At 35.8% G+C, this 21,036-nt stretch overlaps 1 protein-coding gene across 1 annotated transcript in view; it reads right to left on the bottom strand.

The window, feature by feature from the left end:
- Positions 1-1,007: 1,007 nt before the first annotated feature.
- The window catches only part of mgat5b (alpha-1,6-mannosylglycoprotein 6-beta-N-acetylglucosaminyltransferase B), a 126,310-nt gene continuing 106,281 nt past the window's right edge, over positions 1,008-21,036 (bottom strand). Inside the window, exons 11-17 of the mRNA XM_082185370.1 lie at positions 19,127-19,257; positions 12,945-13,100; positions 11,898-12,044; positions 10,704-10,820; positions 8,398-8,472; positions 5,845-6,116; positions 1,008-4,254 (exon numbers count right to left, since the gene is read on the bottom strand). Coding sequence (XP_082041496.1) covers positions 4,056-4,254; positions 5,845-6,116; positions 8,398-8,472; positions 10,704-10,820; positions 11,898-12,044; positions 12,945-13,100; positions 19,127-19,257 — 1,097 coding nt within the window. The 3' untranslated portion in view covers positions 1,008-4,055. The remainder of the gene's footprint in view (positions 4,255-5,844; positions 6,117-8,397; positions 8,473-10,703; positions 10,821-11,897; positions 12,045-12,944; positions 13,101-19,126; positions 19,258-21,036) is intronic.

The raw sequence follows: 21,036 nt of genomic DNA, 5'->3' as shown, positions 1-21,036 counted from the left end.
TGTCATGAACATGTTGCAAAACAAAAACAATGCTGTGTCAGATTTTGAATGTGTCTTTTAGGTGATTTCTTTGGCACATTATTGGCCTACAGCTTCATCAGTTTTTGGTAACACTTTATAATAATGGTCCGTCATTAATATGCATGGAGTAATGCAGGAATAATGAGTAGTTCTACATTAACCCTTCAGCTACTACTATTAAGTAATATAGAAACAAGCTTAACTAATCAGTAAGTGATCTCAAATTTAGGAGATAGTTCCGTATTAGGTAATCAATAATCACTTCCTGCATAGTTACCTATTAATGACGGACCATTATTATAAAATGTTACCCAGTTTTTTCCTCCCAACTCAAAGCATTTAAAGATAAGAAAGGTCACTGGGTCTGGTAACACTTTTTTTTTAGGTGACACTTACACATCTTACATGTACATGTACTATAGTAAGAACAGTATATTATGTATAATTACAGGCACCTAACCCTAAACCAAACCCTGACCCTATAGTAAGCATGTTGTATATTCATTTTACTCAGTAAGTATTTGTGTTGTTAAAAAGTAATAACGTCACCTTGAAATAAAGTGCTATCTATCTATTGTGGCAATATAGTGGTTATCATGCAAAACAACCATATTTTACCTCAAACAATTACTGTATATATATATATATATATATATATATATATATATATATATGAAGACTTCAGATGCAAAAGCCTCTAAGTGCCATCTGAAATGTTCTTCTAAAATTAGCATTTTTATCAAGCTTGTATATTTAGGTTCAGTAATTTCACTTTAATGACAATTAATAGGTCATTTTCATTGCCATTAAAGTGAAATTACTGAACATAAACATACAAGCTTGATAAAAATGATCATTTTAGAAGAAAATTTCAGATGGCACTTAGAGGCTTTTGCATCTGAACTCTTCATACATATATATATATATATATATATATATATATATATATATATATATATATATATATATATATATATATATGCTGTCAAATTGATTAATCGATTAATTAAAGGCAAATTAATCACACATCAAATTTGGCTGAGAAATTGTAAAAAAAAAAGATAATTTCAATAGAGTCATTATTGTGTTAAATGAGAAAAACATCAAATAGACATTATATTTATATTTGTATTTATGCATTTGGCAGACGCTTTTATCCAAAGCGACTTACATTGTATTTCAAGGTACACATTTCCCTGGTCATGCCAGTCACAGTGCTGACTGCATACACAGCACTAAAACAAAAACTAGCCCTAATCTAAATCCAAACCTTAAACTTAGTATTGGTATAGCGTTAGTGGAACATACGGTTTGCCACGATTGGATCCATCCATGATTTATTCGAATGCTGAACTGAATCCATGAAGTATGTTCTTGGATTGTATGCCCCTTCAGGGAGAACATTCAGCCTTTGCGGTCGGATTTTGGAGGAGAGATGTAGGTTTTTGCAGTCTAGCTAGTAAGCCAACAGTAAAAAGATTTCATTTTGCAGTCTAGCTAGTAAGCCAACAGTTTTCGTTTATTTATTTTTGGCTTATAATTTTGAGTGACAGATGTCATATTTTATTTAGCCTATTTTTTCTCTGTGACATTTTTCACCGTGTTGACAGTATTATGATAAGACAAAAATAACAAATAAAATTCTGGCGTTTTAAAGTGCCCCTATTATGCTATTTTAAAGGTTCCTGATTTTGTTCTGGAGGTCTCCTACAACAGGTTTACATGCATCAAAGGCCAAAAAAATTTTTCTCATAACATCTCGAATCTCAAACGACTCGTCAGATGAATCAATCTCTCTAAATCCCTCCATTCTGCCTACTCTGGTCTGATTGGTCAGATGGCCAGTCTGTTGTGATTGTTCAACCGCTCACAATGCACATCGGAAACAAAACGTCCATTACCATAAACTGCAGCTCCGGAGGCTTCTGTTATTGAGCCCAAACCTCCATCTAAAGGATGACTTGAGCAGTCACTACTCAGTTTGAGGTACATTATATGAGATGTTGCAACTGTAATTCCTCACCATCAGCATTAACAAGTGTACGTCCATAAACAAACCCATGTGTATATTTCTAATATATTGTGGTGCACATGCGGGAACTGTATCAATAACGGTGCGTACATTAGCCGAGCACTAACGTGAATGACTGATCTTGCTCCATCCTTTATCTTTACTCAAAGTAGTAAGAACGACAGACAATCTGCATTAATAGACACGGTTTTAGCCAATAGTGTCCCACAGCTGCTTAGCAGAAGTATTTCAGTAAGACAGTAATAACGTGAGTTAGCCGGTTAGCCGGAAGCTTACACAATATAAAACACAAAACTATGTATTTTGAACACCCGGTAGAAAATATATACATCAGTAATTATTCAGACTTACAGGTTGTAATTCTGAGGAGCAAGTTAGTCCAAATAAACTGAGTTCAGATCCATCTTTCAAGAGCAAGCGATCGTCAGGAAAATGATGTGTTTGAAGGCGGGACAAGTTGTTTGAGGGCGGACAACATACAACATAGGCGGGCATTATGCAAATGTCTTTTCTAGTCTAGTCATCCAGTGGGATTCTAATTACAAATGACTCATTTAGGCGGTTCAGAGTCGATTCTTTCTTTTGGGAGACAATAACATTACGTTTCGTGCACTTTCGACTTTACAACTTTGCAGAAAGTTTACATTCACAGACAGCTATAGTACACACTGCATGAAAGGGAATATTCGGAAAACCATAATAAGGGCACTTTAAGCGGGAGTGGGTGCAGAATAAAACCTAGCAGGAGCGGACGGAAGTGGGATAAAAAAAATAAATAAATAAAAATCTACTCTCAATCTCCAATTTGATTCCAAAATATAACATTAAAATGGGTTGTGTGCCTCAGTGATAATGTATTTTTGTAGGCCGAGCCATAAGTCAATCATCATACTGGTTCCATCGACAAAGCCCAAATAGGATTTTTCCATTGGCTTTTGTATTGTTGAAGAAAATAAGCTCTGTGACCAGCAAAGGTTTATGATTTTTGCATGGATTGTTCATCATGATAATCTTCACAAATGAACACAACTTTGACCAATTTTGAAGCCTAAATACAACCGTCACAAGTAAAAAAGCTAAACGCAGGTTATACATGCACTACACTACAGTCACATGACTTCAATGCCACCACCATTAAGCTTTAGACAAATCTTTCAGTCTTTATTTAAAACCTTTTCCCTGGAAGTTGGAGTTATAATAGTTTGTATAAGAGTGAGGTTACAAACACAACGAGGCTGTGAAAGTGACTAGTGAGTAGATGAGTTTATTTGTTCGGATGATGACGTTTAATGTCCTCAACAACCTCTATAGTCACATTAAACACTTGGTAGCAGCCGCCTTTTACAAGACAAGTAAAAGTTTTAAAAAAAGGGTGGGATTAATGATGTATTTCATGTTGTAGAATAAAACATGAACATATTTTGAGCTTGTATTAATCACAGACCTTATTTCAGACATTTAACCAAAAACTCATTCAACAAAGCTATTGAGTCTATGACGGAAGTGATAAAATGCTAACTCATTTCCCAGTTTTGGCCTACAAAAATACTTCAACCCTGCAACACTCTATAACGTTTCATGTTGACTTTAAAATTCATGTGCAATTCTGGCACTTCCAGCATTCATAAAACTTCAGCTACTAGAGTCTGGCCTGCATCACATAGCAGCCACAAACTCAAAACTGTATTTTGCATTTATTTTCGGCTCACGCCGTCCGACCTTGAAGCCACCACCAGCCGAACTCTTTCAGATCGACTCCAAAGATGGTGAACATCAGGGTTGCCATCTTGCTTACCATCAATAGCCCATCTGGAGGCAAAGTTTTGCTTTGGATCAAAGTAACCAAGAGTGAGGACACTTCTTCGGACGCATCTTCAAGCTTGACGTCAATGACCTCAGTCCAGCAATTCCCATGAACCTGTTGATACCAGCGATCTGGGGATTCTGACCTGGACTGGCCCTCAGTTTACCACAGACATCTTTAAAGGTCTATGGTGAAAGCTCAAAGGCAGTCCCTGCACAGCGCCACCTGGCCGTGGAGGTAGTCTCTGCAAGGGCAAACCCTCTGGTGTTTGGCACTGACTCCAGCGCAACTGAACAGCAGCGGCTCCTTCTGCTGGAAACACTCTCTCCTGTCCACCTGTACAGCTGGAAACACATGGTTCTTCTCCGCTTCCAAAGACTCACACTGAGCATTAAGCCTGAAACGCACATATTCACACACAACACATCCATTACAAACAACCTCATACAAGTACACGGGGAGATATTCAAAACAGCACGGTGAATAGAGAACAATGACTGCTCATTTCTACAGCGGTCTTGGTTACGTAAATACTTTTCTCATTCATTTTCTTCATAGGGATTTAAGATCTGTCAGCTTTAAACCAAACCATCCGGCTGTGAGATGAATAACACATTACACATTTTGACTGGAGCAAAATATTACATGAAACTGCTTATCCCATGAAGCTCTGTAAATAAATAAATAAAAAAGCTACAGTGACATAAAACTACTGATTCCATTGATTATAAGTATAGAAAATATACATTTCATGTTTTTATTCAAGACTTATGTATATCTTATCTGCTAATAAGGCTAGTTGGTAACACTTTTATTTTACAGTGTCCTTGTTACATATGTTACATGTACTTACCATAGTAATAACAGTATATTATGCATAATTACATGCAACCAGAGGTGTAAAGTCCAGGTTCAGAAAGTAAAAGTCCTCCTCAGTATTTTGTTCCAATCACTTGGATTTGCTAATTAGCACAGTTTTTCAGCCAGGAGATATGAATAATTAGTGAATCATGGGTGGAATAAACATATGGTAGGACTTTTACTTTCTGACCCCTGGACTTTACACCTCTGCATGCAACTAACCTTTAACCAAATCCTAATCCTACCCTATCCCTATAGTAAGTGCATTTAGTCAATTAATATCACTCTTAGTCATTAATATAACATACTTAAATGTATAATTACACTGTTACAATGCCACCTTAAAATAAAGTGTAACAGCCTATTTTTATTTGGAGAACATGATTGGGACATTTGCTTCGAGATTGCTCTACTTTAGCATGTTTCAATGGAAAATTACCGGTTACATTTTTATTATTGTAAAATTATTATTAAATTATGTACATATTATACAATTTGGATTTCACATTAATTTCTTATTCAAACTAAATCCTGTCATCCAGCCATCTCCTCCCTTTCTCTTTCATCATCATCCTTTTCTCCAAAAATGTGTTTTAGGTGGACAGATCCATAAAGTACAAAGAACATAAAAAAATGTTGGATGTTGGAAAATAACAAAGTCTTTTCTGTAAACCAAACGCTTTTTAATCTTCACTATTGCTTCAATGCAAATGAACAAGCGCGCCGTTATTTGCTATAAGCCAGATATGCACAGATTCTGCGCAATGCGCTGTATTTAATATATCATGATGACTCACGAGTTGAGTAATTGCGCTAAATAGGGCAGATTTGGCTTACATGAACTTCCCCAGTAATGCGAGTAAACATAATAAGTATCCTGCCAAATTGGCCAGTGATTTGACAGCGTTATCCGCCACAGTTGATTTTTACCTGCATTTGGCAGGTTGGCGGGTGTTCATTTCAAACCCTGATTATACTCTTTAAAGGTGTATATGAATACATAAGCATTACAAAGCGAATATATATACAGTAGATCAAATTAATATCATAACTTCATATGAACAAATACATTTAAAAATAATAAAAAATACATGCAAACAATCCAGAAACAGTGTGTGTCTCTCACCCATTGAAGGCCTCCATATTGTTGATGAAAGGAAAGAAAGCTGGCTCGCAGATTAGACCGGCGTCCTGGCAGGTTTTCACACAGGACGAGGCCTCTGGAGACAGGACGAGCCGGAGGGCGCTGAGGGGGGGCCAGCAGGCCGGAGCAGAGATGTTGGGTGCCCAGATCAAAGCTGTGGAGTTGGGCAGCTGGAGGAAAGGACTGGGTGGATTCCCAGGCCACGTTCTGGATTCATTGACTTTAGGGAATGGAACGCCACGGTGACAAAAATCCTACACACACAAAAAAAAAAAGAACAAAAAAAAAGAAAAGAAAAAAAGAATTTGACTGGAAAGATCTTTGGAAGACAGCCTTATGATGCATTATCAAAAAAATAACAAAAAATAAAAATAAATAACAAAAATAGCAGTTTTTCCTGAACCGACACAGAATTCAAATGATGTGCACTGCTGCTATTTTTGTACAATTTTGTGATTCATCCAATCAATCCAATCAGGATTTACAGACAACTATGTTTTATAAAATAAATAAATAAAAACTATACTAATAAATAAATAAAAACTGTTTAACTTTTGAGTTATTTTATATTTTTATTTTATTTGATGAAAATGACCATATTACAAGGCAAAGGCTTTAATAGTCACCAGACATAAGGTCTGCTGCAAGCAAGAGCAATAGCAATAGCAATAACGATAACGATATCTAGAACTATACAATTTTGTTTAATAATGGTTCTAATTCTATGAGAACAGGGAAATCCACACCACAACTATGACGATATCATACGATATTGAATTATATTGTCTGAATCACTTTCAGAACAACATACAAACATTGACAGCCAATCAAAGGGGCCATTTACATGTAAACTACAAAAAAGTAAACTACGTTATGCACATATGTATTACGTGTTCAGTCTAAAGGCGCATAGTGTTTCTTTACAAAGTGACATTGCCATCTACTGGCCTGACGTGAATAATACAGTGTTTTTATTCGTTTTCACGGATCCGCGTGAACGGGGATTGTTTTGACAACGTTGTAGTCTGTTTTAAACACAAAGGAAAAAACGTTCTGTTTATATTGTTGTCGTGTACACAGAATTGTTCCGATTTTAACGAGTTTGAGCATTTAAAGTGACAAACAACAGAAATTAAGCGTAGCGTCAGTTCTGTCAGGTCACGTTAGTCAAGCTCGCTTCAGCTGATCTGATCCACGTCTACCTATAGGAATACGACGCCTATCACTGTATACATATATAAGCTCCTTCAGTATTATCAGCAGCTGTCGCGTTTCTCAGGAGTGAATTACCCTCCTCCATCCCCAGCTCCTCTCGTCAGTCAGTATGGCGATCTGATTCCCCTTGAATCAGAATAAATTCTCGATTCATGTTGTACTTTAAAATCTTGAATTATTGATATCTGCAATACATTCAGGTTCTGTTCTGTTTAGCCTAAGGGGGATTATTGCTGCTCTCCCTGCTCTTATCTATGCTAGGCTGCATCACAGGGAGATCTTGCCCAGAACAGAACCATACCACCAATCCAAACTGTATGCAATTGCCAATCGTATTTGACGATAGTGGTCCTGACAGAACTGCAGCACGAGCTTATAATAATACAAAAAATTACTATCTGTTGATGTGGACGATAATATAGTTATTGTATCATTATCTTTACAGTTATTGTTTTGGTGTGAATGGGTCAATAGTCTGTTTAGTCAAATACAATAAAAAAAATTAAAATAAAACTTTTATAGTGTCATAATGCCGATACAAATAATACTACAATGCAAAATATGATTGCTTTTTAACTACTATTCTAACTTTTTTCACTTTAAATACCTATTTGTAATGATATGCTTAAAATATGAATACTCCCAAGGGTCAAAGGAGTAATTTTACTTTGTGTATGTTATTTCCAGGTTTGAGCTAAAAAAAGAAAGAAGTGGCGCTGAGAACTGAAGGAGCTGAACAAAGCGTTCAGAGCATCCAGGTTCTCAAAAGTGTGTTTCAGTGTATGTGCTCACATCAAATCCCAAAGGCAAACCGACTAGCAAGCTCAGCATATATGTAGTTCACATCATAGGCAAAAATATGCTTACGCTTATTCTCTTACATTTTTGTCTACGTGTGCATGTGTAAGCGTAACACAGATCATAGACTTGCTCCGCTCACGATTCGTACACTTTCTGTCCTAAACAGTATGCAGCATAAATAGCAGTGTGTCCCAAATCATAACATGAAAGGTTACAGGACTTTCAAAGTTTCAAAATGGCTCTAGTTGTGCCATTTTTTCATGATGTCATGTTGGATCCAGAGTGATTAGTCACGTGGTATTTTTGGCTTGTGTGATTGGCTAATAGACCAGAACTGAGAATCTATAAGCAAGGGTGACTCAAATTGTGTGTTTTTATTCAAAGTGCATATTTCCAGGGTTTTTTTTTATCAAATGGCAAACAAAATCAATGGGAATACTAATGGATCATTTTCTCCAGTTGTAATATAAATATATATCTGTTTTCTTTAATAGTACTAAACTTGAAATGCATCCGTACCTGATGTTGAATGTAAGCGTTCACTCTCTCCAGCATGCCTTCACAAGTGTACTCGTATGGTATAAAGGGTTCCACCTGTGCAAACAGACGAATGCCAAAAGTCACGAACAGAAACATATATACAACTTATGCAGCAAACACATGCTGTTCACTTAACTAATACCTGTCCATGTCATTATTGTGAAGCCTGATTAAACTATGCGTCTTGATTCATATTTAAAGGTACTTTCAATGTTATATTCTTAAATAAATCATAAGTGAACATTCTTTGTGGTTAACCAATGGCAGATGGGCAAGTGTTTAAGGATTGAACCAAGCCTTATGAGAGCTTTGTGTGAAGAACTGACTGGGAAAATCCTCTCCAATGCAGCTCACAAATATTCTTCTCCATCACTTTTGCTTATGACACACATGAATACCAATGACGTCAAATCCAGGGTGTCAACGTTTCTGTTTAGCATCTGATCGAGGTTTCAAGAGCTTTGACCAGGGGCAATATATTCATGTCAATACTGGTTTAAGCCCTATTCTGACGGGACTAGTTTTCATGGAGGACGTTAGAGAAAATCCTTTGAATGTTTTTTATTTGTATTTAAAATCACAAAGACTTGACTAAGAAACAAGAAACTCACCAACAGGTTACAAGGAACAAAGCTAGACACGGCACAATGGAAACATGAAACAAACAGAACAGATGAAATGTGACGCATGAAACAAGAGACCCAATCAGAACAGGACACATTAGACAAGAGAAGAACATAACATGATCACATGAGGGCAAGGGAATCACATGACAAAACCAGAAACTGGGGCTGTGTCGGAAATTGCCCCCTAACCCCTTAAAAAGGTCCATATTTGAGGCATCGGCCATTTATAGTGGCGTTTAACCATAGTGGACATTATCGAGTGCAATATCATTCAATCCCAGAATGCACCACAATAACGAGTGTACAACAAATGCACTCTCAACGGCTAAAGATTACCCACAATGCATTGTGAGGTTTGTACTGAATGAATTCCCACATCTGACCAGAAGATGGCGCCCGCAACTGAATCATCCATTCATCCATTTTCCAAACCGCTGGTCCAATGTGGGTACAGCGCAATATCATACAGGTATAAATTCCTTTTTAATTGAGTATTAAATTTATTAAAATATATTTAGTTTCCATGACAGAGTTCAAGATAAATATTTCCATTACTACTAGAGCTGCCAGTTTTCTAAGTTTCAATTGATTATTAAACAGCAAGCTCAAACTATGCAAAAGCGGAAGACCTTCTGGCGAACTCAGTGTCCAAATTCACTCACTCGTTTTCATTCACTCCTTCAGCTGGACTATATTAGTTGAGTAATGTAGGGAATAGTGAATGAGGGTATAGGGGGCGATTTTGAACACAGCTGCAGAATCTGAGCATGAATTAAAAAATTTAAGACATGAACAAAACCCAAAATTAACATTACAGCCTTGAAGTGATATGAGCATGAGTAAATAAAAACAAATGTAGTTTGTAGGTGTATTCACTGACAACTTTAACCAGCCATTCATTTAGAAAATCTCAATATTCCCACTTTTATAAGGTTTCACCAATGCCCGTAGTTCTAACTTTCTTTATATTATAATTTCTTTCTAATAAAAAGTACTTGTGTCTCCATAAGACTAGCTAGACTGGCTAAACCAGCACCAAACCAGCATTAACCAGCACAAGTCTTCTCAGCAGGGATGTGCAATCATTCCTGGAAACGGCAATATCACCACAGTGTTGAAACAAATTTAAAATAATTGATATTTTTTTAGAACAAAGATTGCATGTCGTATCATTCAACGGGTGATGGTGAAACTCAAAGCAAGTTTGGAAAGACTGATCTTGTGTACATCTACACAACTACAAACTGTTGTTCTCTGTGCTCAAAAACATGCTAATTCTTTTGTTTGCTTTCCCTATTTTTGCACTGTGGATGAAAAGAAAAACTGTGATTTCAAACTTTTGACAGACACTCCGTGTGTTTCCATAACAACAGCAAGTTTGTTCTTTGAGAAAGCAACTGAGTCAGAACTAAAGACTAAGATGACTAACAAACACTACATTGCACTCCTCTGTTTAATTGGCGCCATGGAAGATTTATATAAAAAAAAAAAGATGACAGGATCTCCAAATATTCCTCTTCCAACTACTAGGCATGTCTTGATGGGAGTATGTAAATTGTATTGTATAATATAAATTGCAAAATATATTTCTTCATAAAGCCATGCAACAACCACTTTTACACTGCATATAAGAGAGATGTAACAGAAAACTACAGGTACCTTGTCTTTGAGTATGTCTACAACAGCTGTCTCAAATTCCTGAGAGTTGTTGAAGTCTACTGTTCTGACATGGGGTTTGCCGATGTACTGTTCAGTGTACGGATGCTGAGATGACACCTGATGGGGAGATACAAAAAAAAAAAAATAGTGTTAACTATCATGATATCACGTTGCAAGAGATGAGTTGAGGCAGGAACTAAATGCAGTCGTCAACTTTATTAAACATTCAATCAAATTAACGAACACTTAGGAGATCAAGATAATGCAAAGAAGAAAAACAACACTAAACAAAGACATTTTCTCTACACTGTGGAAGTGTAGATGATCTGAAAACACAGACAAACAAGTAAGCTGGAGTTGAGCGATCTCCATTGAGAAATTCTGCTTAAATGAAAGTGTCAGTCTGTCAGTCTGTGTTCTGTTTGCTTGGACTAAATCTGCGATCAAAACTTCTCAGTTTTAAACTGCAATAAATCCAAACATGGATTTAGACTATTGTTTGCGATTGTGGTTGCTGAATAAATGCACCCTCAGTGTGGCAATACACAGTCGTTTTTGCTGATGTTTTAATAGAAAAACATTAAGGAATTCCACAGTTTTAATTTTTGAGAGAAGTTTCTTGTTTTAACAGTTTTCATAATGTGTAGAGTGTGTTAATGTAAGCTATATGATAATAGCGATAACGAATCAGGAAGCTAGATGAGGTAAAATAAACCACGCGTACGAGTTAACATTGTGGAATAATTCGGATGAAATATAAAAATATAAATACAAATGACAACAATCATTGTGATTTTAATTTTGAGCAAAATAATTGTGATTATCAATTAACCAGCATGACGAAAATGTGACTAGCTTTCATTGACTAAATTAAAACTATGCCCAGGCATATAGTTGACTAAAACTTGACTAAACAAAAACACATGACAAGGTTGACTAAAGGTTGGCAAATATGATGCATAGGATGATTTTTTATTTAAGGAAGTAGAATTACAATAAAATACAATTCAGAAACTCATACTGTATGTATACATACTAATATAATGTATACATTACATGAATTTACTGAAGTAGTATTATACATTTTGCACTGTCCTAGTAAAAAAAGAAAAAGAAAAAAGAAAAAAGAAAGAAAGAGAGGACTAATCCACAGAATATGGTTCCTGGCATATAAAGCGTGCAGACTGCACTTACCTCTCTGGAAGTGGGCTTGCCTCTGAAGAACTCATGGTTGAGGGAGCTGCGAGGGGGGTCGAACTTTGGCTGCAGAAATATGCATCCATTGGCTATGGCCTCTAAAGGGGCGGGGCCTTCGTACGGAAAGCCAAATCCCAGGAAGAGCTAAGAGAAAATGTAATGGTATTAATTGGTTTAAACTCTAAGCAAGGGTTGTCAACAGATTAAAAGTTATTATTTTTTTTTTATTTTTTTTTTACATATGATCATTAATCAGTAATAATGTGTATGAATATTTGATGGAGGAAGTCCCTTAAGTAATTGATCAAATGGTAGAAAAATCTCTTAGAATGGAATTTACATTCAGGTCAAGATGAAATTCATACTTTAAATTGAAAGTTCTACAATAATATTTAAACTACATTATTACCAGTCTTGCTGGTAATGCATTACAAGTAATGTGTATTATGCAAATAGATTACTTTTTTGATATAACGAGTAAAGTAATGCATTACTTTATAAATGTACACATTAATATTTAAGTTTTTTTTTTTTTAAGTAATAAACTAAAAAGTAACATACAATTATTAAAAAAATTAATAAAAATAAAATAAACTACTGAATTAAAATCTCTTCTCCATAACAAAGTCATGCATGCATGGGAACAGACCAAAAAAACTAAAAAACATTCATCAACTTTCAATAAAAAGAGTTATACAATAGGTAAAATAACCCATAATGTTAAGAGATTGTTTGTATGGCATACATAGATCTAGGGGCCAGGAAATATTCTAAGTGAATGTGTATGTTATATATTCTATGATGTTGAGTGCATTACTGCATTAAACACTTGCAAAATGTAACTTCTCAGTGAGACAAAATAATACAAATGTAATGTAACAGTAACACTAATGTAATGTACTGTAAAAAGTAACTGCAAGTTACTATGTACGGCAATTAGTTACTTTTTACGGAGTAACAAAATATTGTTACAAATTATTTTTAAAAGTAACTTTCCGCAACACTTCTTATCAAAGATTTAAACGTTCATCATGCTAACAGTACCTTAGCCTTTCTCAGAAGCTGCTGTAACTCCTGTTGGGGCAGTAAGCCGTGGTTCCTGACGAATGCTGGCACCTCTGGGGGACGCTGTGCCTCATAGTACACTGTCCCATGGATGTCCATGTAACGGTGTAAGATGGTCAGCAACTTCTCTTTACCCTTCATCGGCACAGAAAGTGGGGAGAATGGATGAGAATAAGCTGTACACTGTACATTTCAATTTGGTAATTTTACTTGAAAAAAAATCTTGCCTCAGGAACATCTAGTAAAGAGTATCAGTGTATTCAAGTTTTTATAACTTGGCTTCTGAGTTTTACTGACTTAATATTAACAGAGTAGCAGAGTGCATTGCGGCATGAATAAATTAAGCAATTGCTTTGTTTTTACTGTTTTGTTTTTTGCTTTATTTAACAATTGTATTTGCTTTCTTGTGTCAGTATTAGCACAATAAAGAACAAATACAATTGTTTTGTAATGGTCAGAGTCTTATACATTTAAAAATTAATGTAATGGTATAAATTTTACCATTTTTACATTATACATTGTAATATTATACATTGTACTTAAATTGTATAATGTTTTGTCTTATACATTGTTGTGTATGTACAATGACAATTGTACAATTGTGACAATGTACATGTACAATGTATAAGTATCAACTTATACATTGATCTTATACATTGGTGTGTTTTGTCTGTTGAATGTTGATGTCTGTGTGTCACTAAAACAATGCTGATTGTAATATATTGGCACAACTAGAGGGGGATCAACCCCCTTAAATGTTTACTGTTTCACAATAGTGTTAGCAATAAAAGTGTAATAGACCATAACTCAACATCAAATGTAGATTAGTTAGTGATTAAGAGAGAAATTTGGAATATTTTAAAAGCAACACAGGTATTACTTCACTTCCTGTGAAACCACAAATAACTGTGATTCAATTGAAGTTCCAAGTGCCCAACCAAAGGGAACACTGATCAGCATAATGACATTTTAAGAAATCAACATCAATTTATAAAGTCAAATACTGTGATGTTTTCTCAAATGTTCAGTTGTATTGACAATTCAACATTGACTTAGAACATAAGCGAAGGCAACTAAGGAGAAAGATAACTGCAGAAGTGGAGGAAATGAGTGAAAAATCAATCAAGAGTTGCCCCGCCTCATTTGCTCGACAAAATTATACTGAATCCAATCAAGTAATTACTAGATTTTTACAATTATGTTCAACAAATTGTTAGACATTAAGTAAACTAAAAAGGGTTGGTTAGAACAACTGTTTTACAGTGATAGAGAGACTAGTGTGTCAAGTCCTCCTGGAAAGTCCCTACTAATGAGTTCTTTGATTAAAATGTGATAAATACAGTGATTTTAGAATATTATTAATACATCTGGCAATTTTCTGAAAAACACTGAAAGATTTTGGGCCTAATGCAACATAATGAGGTTCATATTATGTGCACTGCATTTAATTGTTGCTTTATCTGTATTTTGTCATAGTTCAGTCGCGTAAATCTGTCACGTTTTCTCTAATTGAGTAGTGTTTTCTGGCATGCTGTATAACTGTTCTTCATCAACAGTACACACAATACATACAAATTGTGCATTTAAAAAGTGATTGTTTTCGCAACTACTGACCTGAGATCAGAACCATGGACAGCACACACAAACCGAAGCATGGTTACATAGGGGAGCAGTGAAACTGACTTACAATTAAAACTTCACAGCAGAACTACAAAATTTTATCAAAACTGTAATGCATTTGCATTTGCCTTTGACAAAAACAAAAAGCCTGGTCTGATGTAGCCAGCATATCCCAACAGCATTGATTCACTCTCCTTTTGTTGTCCAATAAAGCCCTCATCGGGACACACCACTTAATTTCCCTGTGTTTGTATATGCACTTTTTTTTTTTTAGTTTGTATTTGTGCATATGTGACCTCAATCAACAAAAACTAAATTGAATGTAATGCTATGTACACACTCAGAATGATTGAAGAAAAATATTAAAATAAATAATGCCCAAACACATCAGCATGCATTCATTATGCTGGCAAGATATATTAAAACATATTACAACTTAAAGATCACATCTTTAATTATGTATGACTAAAGTCAATTTCACCATCATCTCCACTGAGAGATTATTTCATTTCATACATTAATACTGATTTGAGGCTGTCAGAGTTTGACAGAGAAACATATAATTAAAATGAGCCGTAGGCTACAATTTATAGGCATATTAAAATCATGTTATACCCAAGAGTACTGATTGGATATCTCTTTTCTTGAGAATATTACTGTTTAGTTTATACTGCCTAACTCAGTTTCTTATGTACAGGTATATGCAATCTAAAGGTCAGATTACATTATGTTTTATTCAATATTAGATATTAAAGCAGCATAGAGTTAATGGACTCTTGATGTTTTATGCTGTCTGCATGAGTGCTATGGTTTGACAAATTAAAAAAGAAAATAAACATATTAGAAATGGTGATCAAGGTGGCTTTTTTCCCCCCAATCTGGCCCTTGACCGTACATTTGATATTTCTATTTTTGATGTTGCTATTTTCACATCAGAACAAAGAGAAGGACCATGTTCTCTGGACAATAATAAAAGTTCTCTTAGATGTGCAGTTAAAGAGGTCTATAAATTATTTACTTATTTAAATCATTACTCCATTAATAATTCATACATCTCCTCAGGCAAGTGTTACACCTAATTTCTTATATCAAACCATTAAGAGTTGGTGAGGCAAGCGCACTCTCTTGAGAATAAAAACACATTTGGCCCTTTTCCTTGCGCAGCAAAAGAACCTTGACTCTCATGCATGCATTAACAGCACAGTTCTTAAAAAAGTGACTAGAAAAGTTCAAAGTTTACCTTCCGGACATTTATGACCGAATGATTCTTGTGTGAACCAAATTGCTTTTCCTCTAAGCAGTAATGAATGTGCGATTGAAGAATAAGAGTAACAAATGATGTGCTATTTCAAACAACAGACGTAGGACAAAAATCAATGTAGTGCCTCGTTAAGGTTCACATTAAAGATTTCTGTCAGTCTCTGGAAAATCATTGGTAGGTTAATGACATCTCCGTATCGATCTCTGTATGAAAACGTTAGTTAAACAGCACTGAGGATAACACATTGTTATATAATTCTGTATCAAGCAATCAGTAAATTTAAATTAAACCAATGAAAGCTTATTTGTGAGTCGGCAAGTTGGCGTACATGATTCATTCCAATGCCGTTTTCAGAGTCTAAATGGAATCTTCTTTTTTTTGTACAACATTTTAATGCATTTCTATGTTTTATATATTGTATTTTTTCTTGTATGTTATACTGTATGTATGCCCCATGATCAAACCACTGTTTAATGTGACCCAGCATGCATCATGTCTCATTTCAAAATGTATGTATAGCCCCAGGGCGTCGGACTGGGGGTAAAACCAGAACTGATTACCAGGGCCCCAAGGGGAGAGAGGGCCCTTGAAAAGTTTGGAATATATTTTATTTTACCTGGATATTTTCATTTCCTAATTACATTTCCTAATGAATGTCAGATGAAATGTAAAGTTAGTGTGTTGGCTGAATAACTTGGTTGATTGACTGACAATCATTGATTTTGTATACAAAAAAGTAAAGACTATCTAAGGTCTCACGGTCCCACCCCTTGCTAATGGTTTAGTCCATCTGCATTTTGTTTATGTTAGTTAGTTGAGCATCTGGTGGAGTGCAAACTTCTGCTGTAGAAAGGTCTTTCTCAAAGAAAGACAAATCAGGCCACCAAAAAAGAAAGCAAAGACAATGGACGGAAATAAACAAAATGAGGGGAAACAATTGGTAACTGACTTCTTTTCAAAGAAAGGCGAGCACAAACTAGAACACGAAATCTATAGTGCTAAACTGCTTGAATATCTCCGCGATCGTTAGTGCTCAAAATGAACTGAGACAACCCATTGAAAGAGCAGAACATACACTTTCAGATGATAATTTGGTTATACATGTAATCTGAGGTAAAGGCTAAGTAAATAAACTGTACACTAACAATGCTGTTCGCATACAACACACCATTATAATAGCCTAATTTGAAACATGTTTAATTTTAAATTAATAGGCTATAATATCTCAAATTAGCAATAATAGACACAGAGTATTATTATTTTATTATGAATAAAGCATAATAAAAATAAATGTAATCTAAAGTAAAAATAATTTAAGTAAAGTGACTGTGGACCAGAGTATGTTAAGAAAGTCTGAAATGGTGACTTAAGCACATATGGCATTAATATTAGGCTACCTTTAGTGGCATTTACTGGACGGAAAACTCAAATGTCATGTATAAGCTATCTGTTCGTTTTGTCTTGTTCATTCTGCAAATAAAATATGTCTGAATCAAGTCTTGTTTGGTTATCATACAGTAAGCATGTTCATGTAGGGATTAGAAGACTAAAATGGTATTTTAAGCCGTTTTATGGGGGCCTATCAGGACTATCAGAATCTTGTACTACGCCCCTAGCCATGTTTACACCTGGTATTAAGATGCATTTTGGTTGGGATCACAAGTAGACGAGGGAGACGCATTCCCGTTCACACCTGGTGTTTTAATCCGTTTCTTCTGTCCACTTTCAACCACTTCTGTCCTGATTTCTTCAAGAGGAGGGTCTATGGGCGAGTAAATGAATGTGTTTTTTTCAGATCTTTATATCTAATGGACAAAAGTTATAAAGTTTAAATTCCATATGACTAGCGCACTTCCCATAATGTTTAGGCATCAAGTCAGTAGGCGGAGAGAAGACAGTCTTTTGTGGTTGTTTGAACACATTCGACCACATGAACGTTTACTCTACAAAAGCAATTCGGTCAAATGTGTTTTCAACTACATTTACGCATTTGGCTAGCGTCTAGCGAGTGTTTACATTGAAAAACAATGGGAAAAAGGCACAGTGGAATGTAAAAATGCATTCTGTGTGAAGACTTCTTTCAAAAACATTAACTTTTTTTTTTTTTTTTTTGCCTTTTATTGTGACAGGACAGTGTAGAGTTGACAGGAAGTTAGGTGGGAGAGAGACGGGGGACGGGATCGGTAAAGGTCCACGAGGCGGGACTCGAACTCGGGCCACCCGAGCACAACGGCGCTACATGTCGTTTTTACCATGTAAAAACATTAAATAATCTTATCGACCCCAAACTTTTCAAGTTCCAGGCCTGGAACTTCCAGGTTTCTCCATGACCGTGGGAACCCTGCTCATCCATAAACTGATGAGAAGATTGTCACGCTCTCAGTTAGAGCTGTAAGTGATCCAAGACGGTCGTCAAGAGACCGAAAACTAAATTAGAAATGGGGGGAGGGGGACGGAGGACAAGAGGAGATGATTGTCTTGCCAATCTCTAAGCATACAGTTGTGGTTCTGGGCTGAGTGACACATGCACAATGAGAGCGAGTGGGCTGCTATTTGGCCTGGAGGGAACTGTCAGTGTTTAGGGACTCCACAGCGCAGATAGCTTTAAAATGGCAACCTGTCAAACAAACAGAAATGACAATGCAATCCTCGGGCCGCACAGAGGCAGAGATGGAGACACATTAACACGGCGCCGAAGAGCGCAGCATTCAAAAAACGGCAGGAAAAAAACATTCAGGTTAAACGTGGAGACTTCATTTCTCAAAGACTCTGAGCTTTTTCACGGCTCCTGGGATGCATTTTGTTCTCGTCAAAACCAATCTCTGCTCCCGAATGCCCATTGGTTCGAACACACTTTCTGATTAAAGTCTGCTACTTGTCAAGTTTTTTATTTATTTATTTATTTATTTCTTTAGTCGGCGGACGGGTGGGCGCAGTTTCCTCTGGCAATGTTCACAGCCTGTCTCTCTCGATGCTGCAGAATGTTTGCTTTCATCCTTGCTTTGAAGCGTGTTAAAGCAGGCTGATGTTATTTGCTGTCAGCACATCCAAACACCACTTTAGCACAATCACTGTGCCCAACAAGCCATGATAGGAGCCAGGCAATCAATCTCCGTATGTTCTGACAGTTACACGGACTGAAAGCAAGTCTACAGCAGTGTTTTCTGCAAGGCTGGCGGTCTGACGCTATACTGCGTGATGTCAGAATTCTGCTCATTTCTGTTAACCATCTGGAAAACCTTTGCTTTGACCTGCTATTGTTGGATGCACACGTTCTTACCTTCCACATACTGGCTTCTTTGCCGTAAACCACAGCCATGTTGTTGACTTTGTCTCTCTGGATGTGGAATCTTTCAGTCTGGTTTAGTTCCTCGGTCACAAAACCCATGAAGGAGTTATCAGGAGTGTGTGCTGGGGGGAAAAAACACAGTCATTCTTATTTCATAAATACAGTTCCGTACAAGAATTTATTCATTTTGAATAGAATCTTAAATGTTAGAGAGAGAAGCAGCAAACATAATTGTTTTAACCCCCTGGGGTCGACAATCGCGCCGGCGTGATTTGCTCGTTTTTTTTCAGAGTATCATGATGTGGAATTCATGGTGAAAACTACATTACCCATGATGCTGTACAGAAAATTCCACCAATCAGAGAGTAGAAACAAGCAAAATGCAATAAAATATCTCTTTAGCTCCACCCACTCCTATAAACACTGTGATAATATATGCATATTTTGCAACAAAACTTATATAAACCAAATATCTTGTTTTATAAAATCAACATTTGTAATTGAGTAGTTTTATATTTCTCCATAGTTTTCAATTTGATCATGCTGTTCGCAATGCTTCATGGGATTATAGTTCTTTCTATGACTTGTACCTTGAAATGACTGGATAAAAAAAAAAAAAAAAAAAAAAAAAACAACGCTCCTGAAAAAGTGGACGGGCACTAATGCACTATTGATTTGTATTCAGTAGAGGACAAAAATGCACACATGTACGAAATGTAATTAAAAACATAAATATCAGCATTTAATTACAATGCACTTATTGTGTACACGTTTTCACATTGTACTTACGTAAAAAAATGCCCACATGTTATTTTATGTAACTACATTTGTAATTAACTTCTGTAATTAAATCTGTTTACCCTTTCCTTAACACCAACCATATCATCACCAGTCTCCCACCTCAATAGCAGCAAAAGCGTTTGGCAATCCAACATGAACACAAGTACATTTTTTTTTTTTTATGTAAGTACATAGTAGTTAAAGACATGAAGTGGTGCCAATATCCTTAAAGGTGCTCTAAGCGATGTTGGGTGACGTCACTTCTTGTTGACGTTCGAAGTATAGTCAAACAAAACGGAGGCTAGCTCGACCCTCCCTCCTCCTCATCCCGTACCCGTCCCCTCAAATTTTTCTTTGTCAGTATGAATACTCGACATATGGACTATTTCCAAAAACATTAGATGATTTTAATAAATAAATGTTAAGAAATATAAATATTAATAATTGTAATAAATAATGTAATACAATGTAATAAATTAATAAATTTTATAAATAATACAAATTCAAATGCCACTATTTAATTTACTGATATTTTTTATTTAATTTAATAGATGTCATTTAATAGACTATAGTTAAAGAACATTTCATTTCCTCACAATAGTTTAATTTTGTTTTTATATATAAATCTTTTATACACATAAACAAAGTGGTGGAAATGTTGTTTTTCATGACAAAATTCGAATCAGTTTGATGACTGGTAATTGTTTTGACTGCACTGAACTTTCAGTTCAGGGAAAAACTGCCTGCCTGAAAAATAACCCTCTACAGTAAAGAGATATTTACTGAAAATGCATCTTTGTTTTCAGTCATTCCAATCCATCATCCTGTGGGGAATCTGGCCAATTCAATTCAAATTCACATTTGCAAACTGAAAGGGAACAAATTGTTAAATTCTGAATTTCAGCCAACCCTGTGTCCTGTTATTATATTTAAAATAGGAGCAGTGCCTCAGACTGTCTAGATGCAGATTTGTGCATATGCTGCACAGACCCAAACCCTCTCCAGCTCTGAGAACATCTGCTGCTCTTCTCCTGCTTACAGATGATCTGCGCCTATAGCATCTGCTACCCAAGACACAAAACACTCACCCAAACATGCACTCTTCTTGTTTTCTGCGCTGT

The sequence above is a fragment of the Leuciscus leuciscus genome, assembly GCF_965113295.1.
Source record: "Leuciscus leuciscus genome assembly, chromosome: 1".
NCBI classification, from domain to species: domain Eukaryota; kingdom Metazoa; phylum Chordata; class Actinopteri; order Cypriniformes; family Leuciscidae; genus Leuciscus; species Leuciscus leuciscus.
The sequence above is the reverse complement of the archived record's forward strand: the minus strand, read 5'-3'. Positions and strand labels throughout refer to the sequence as shown.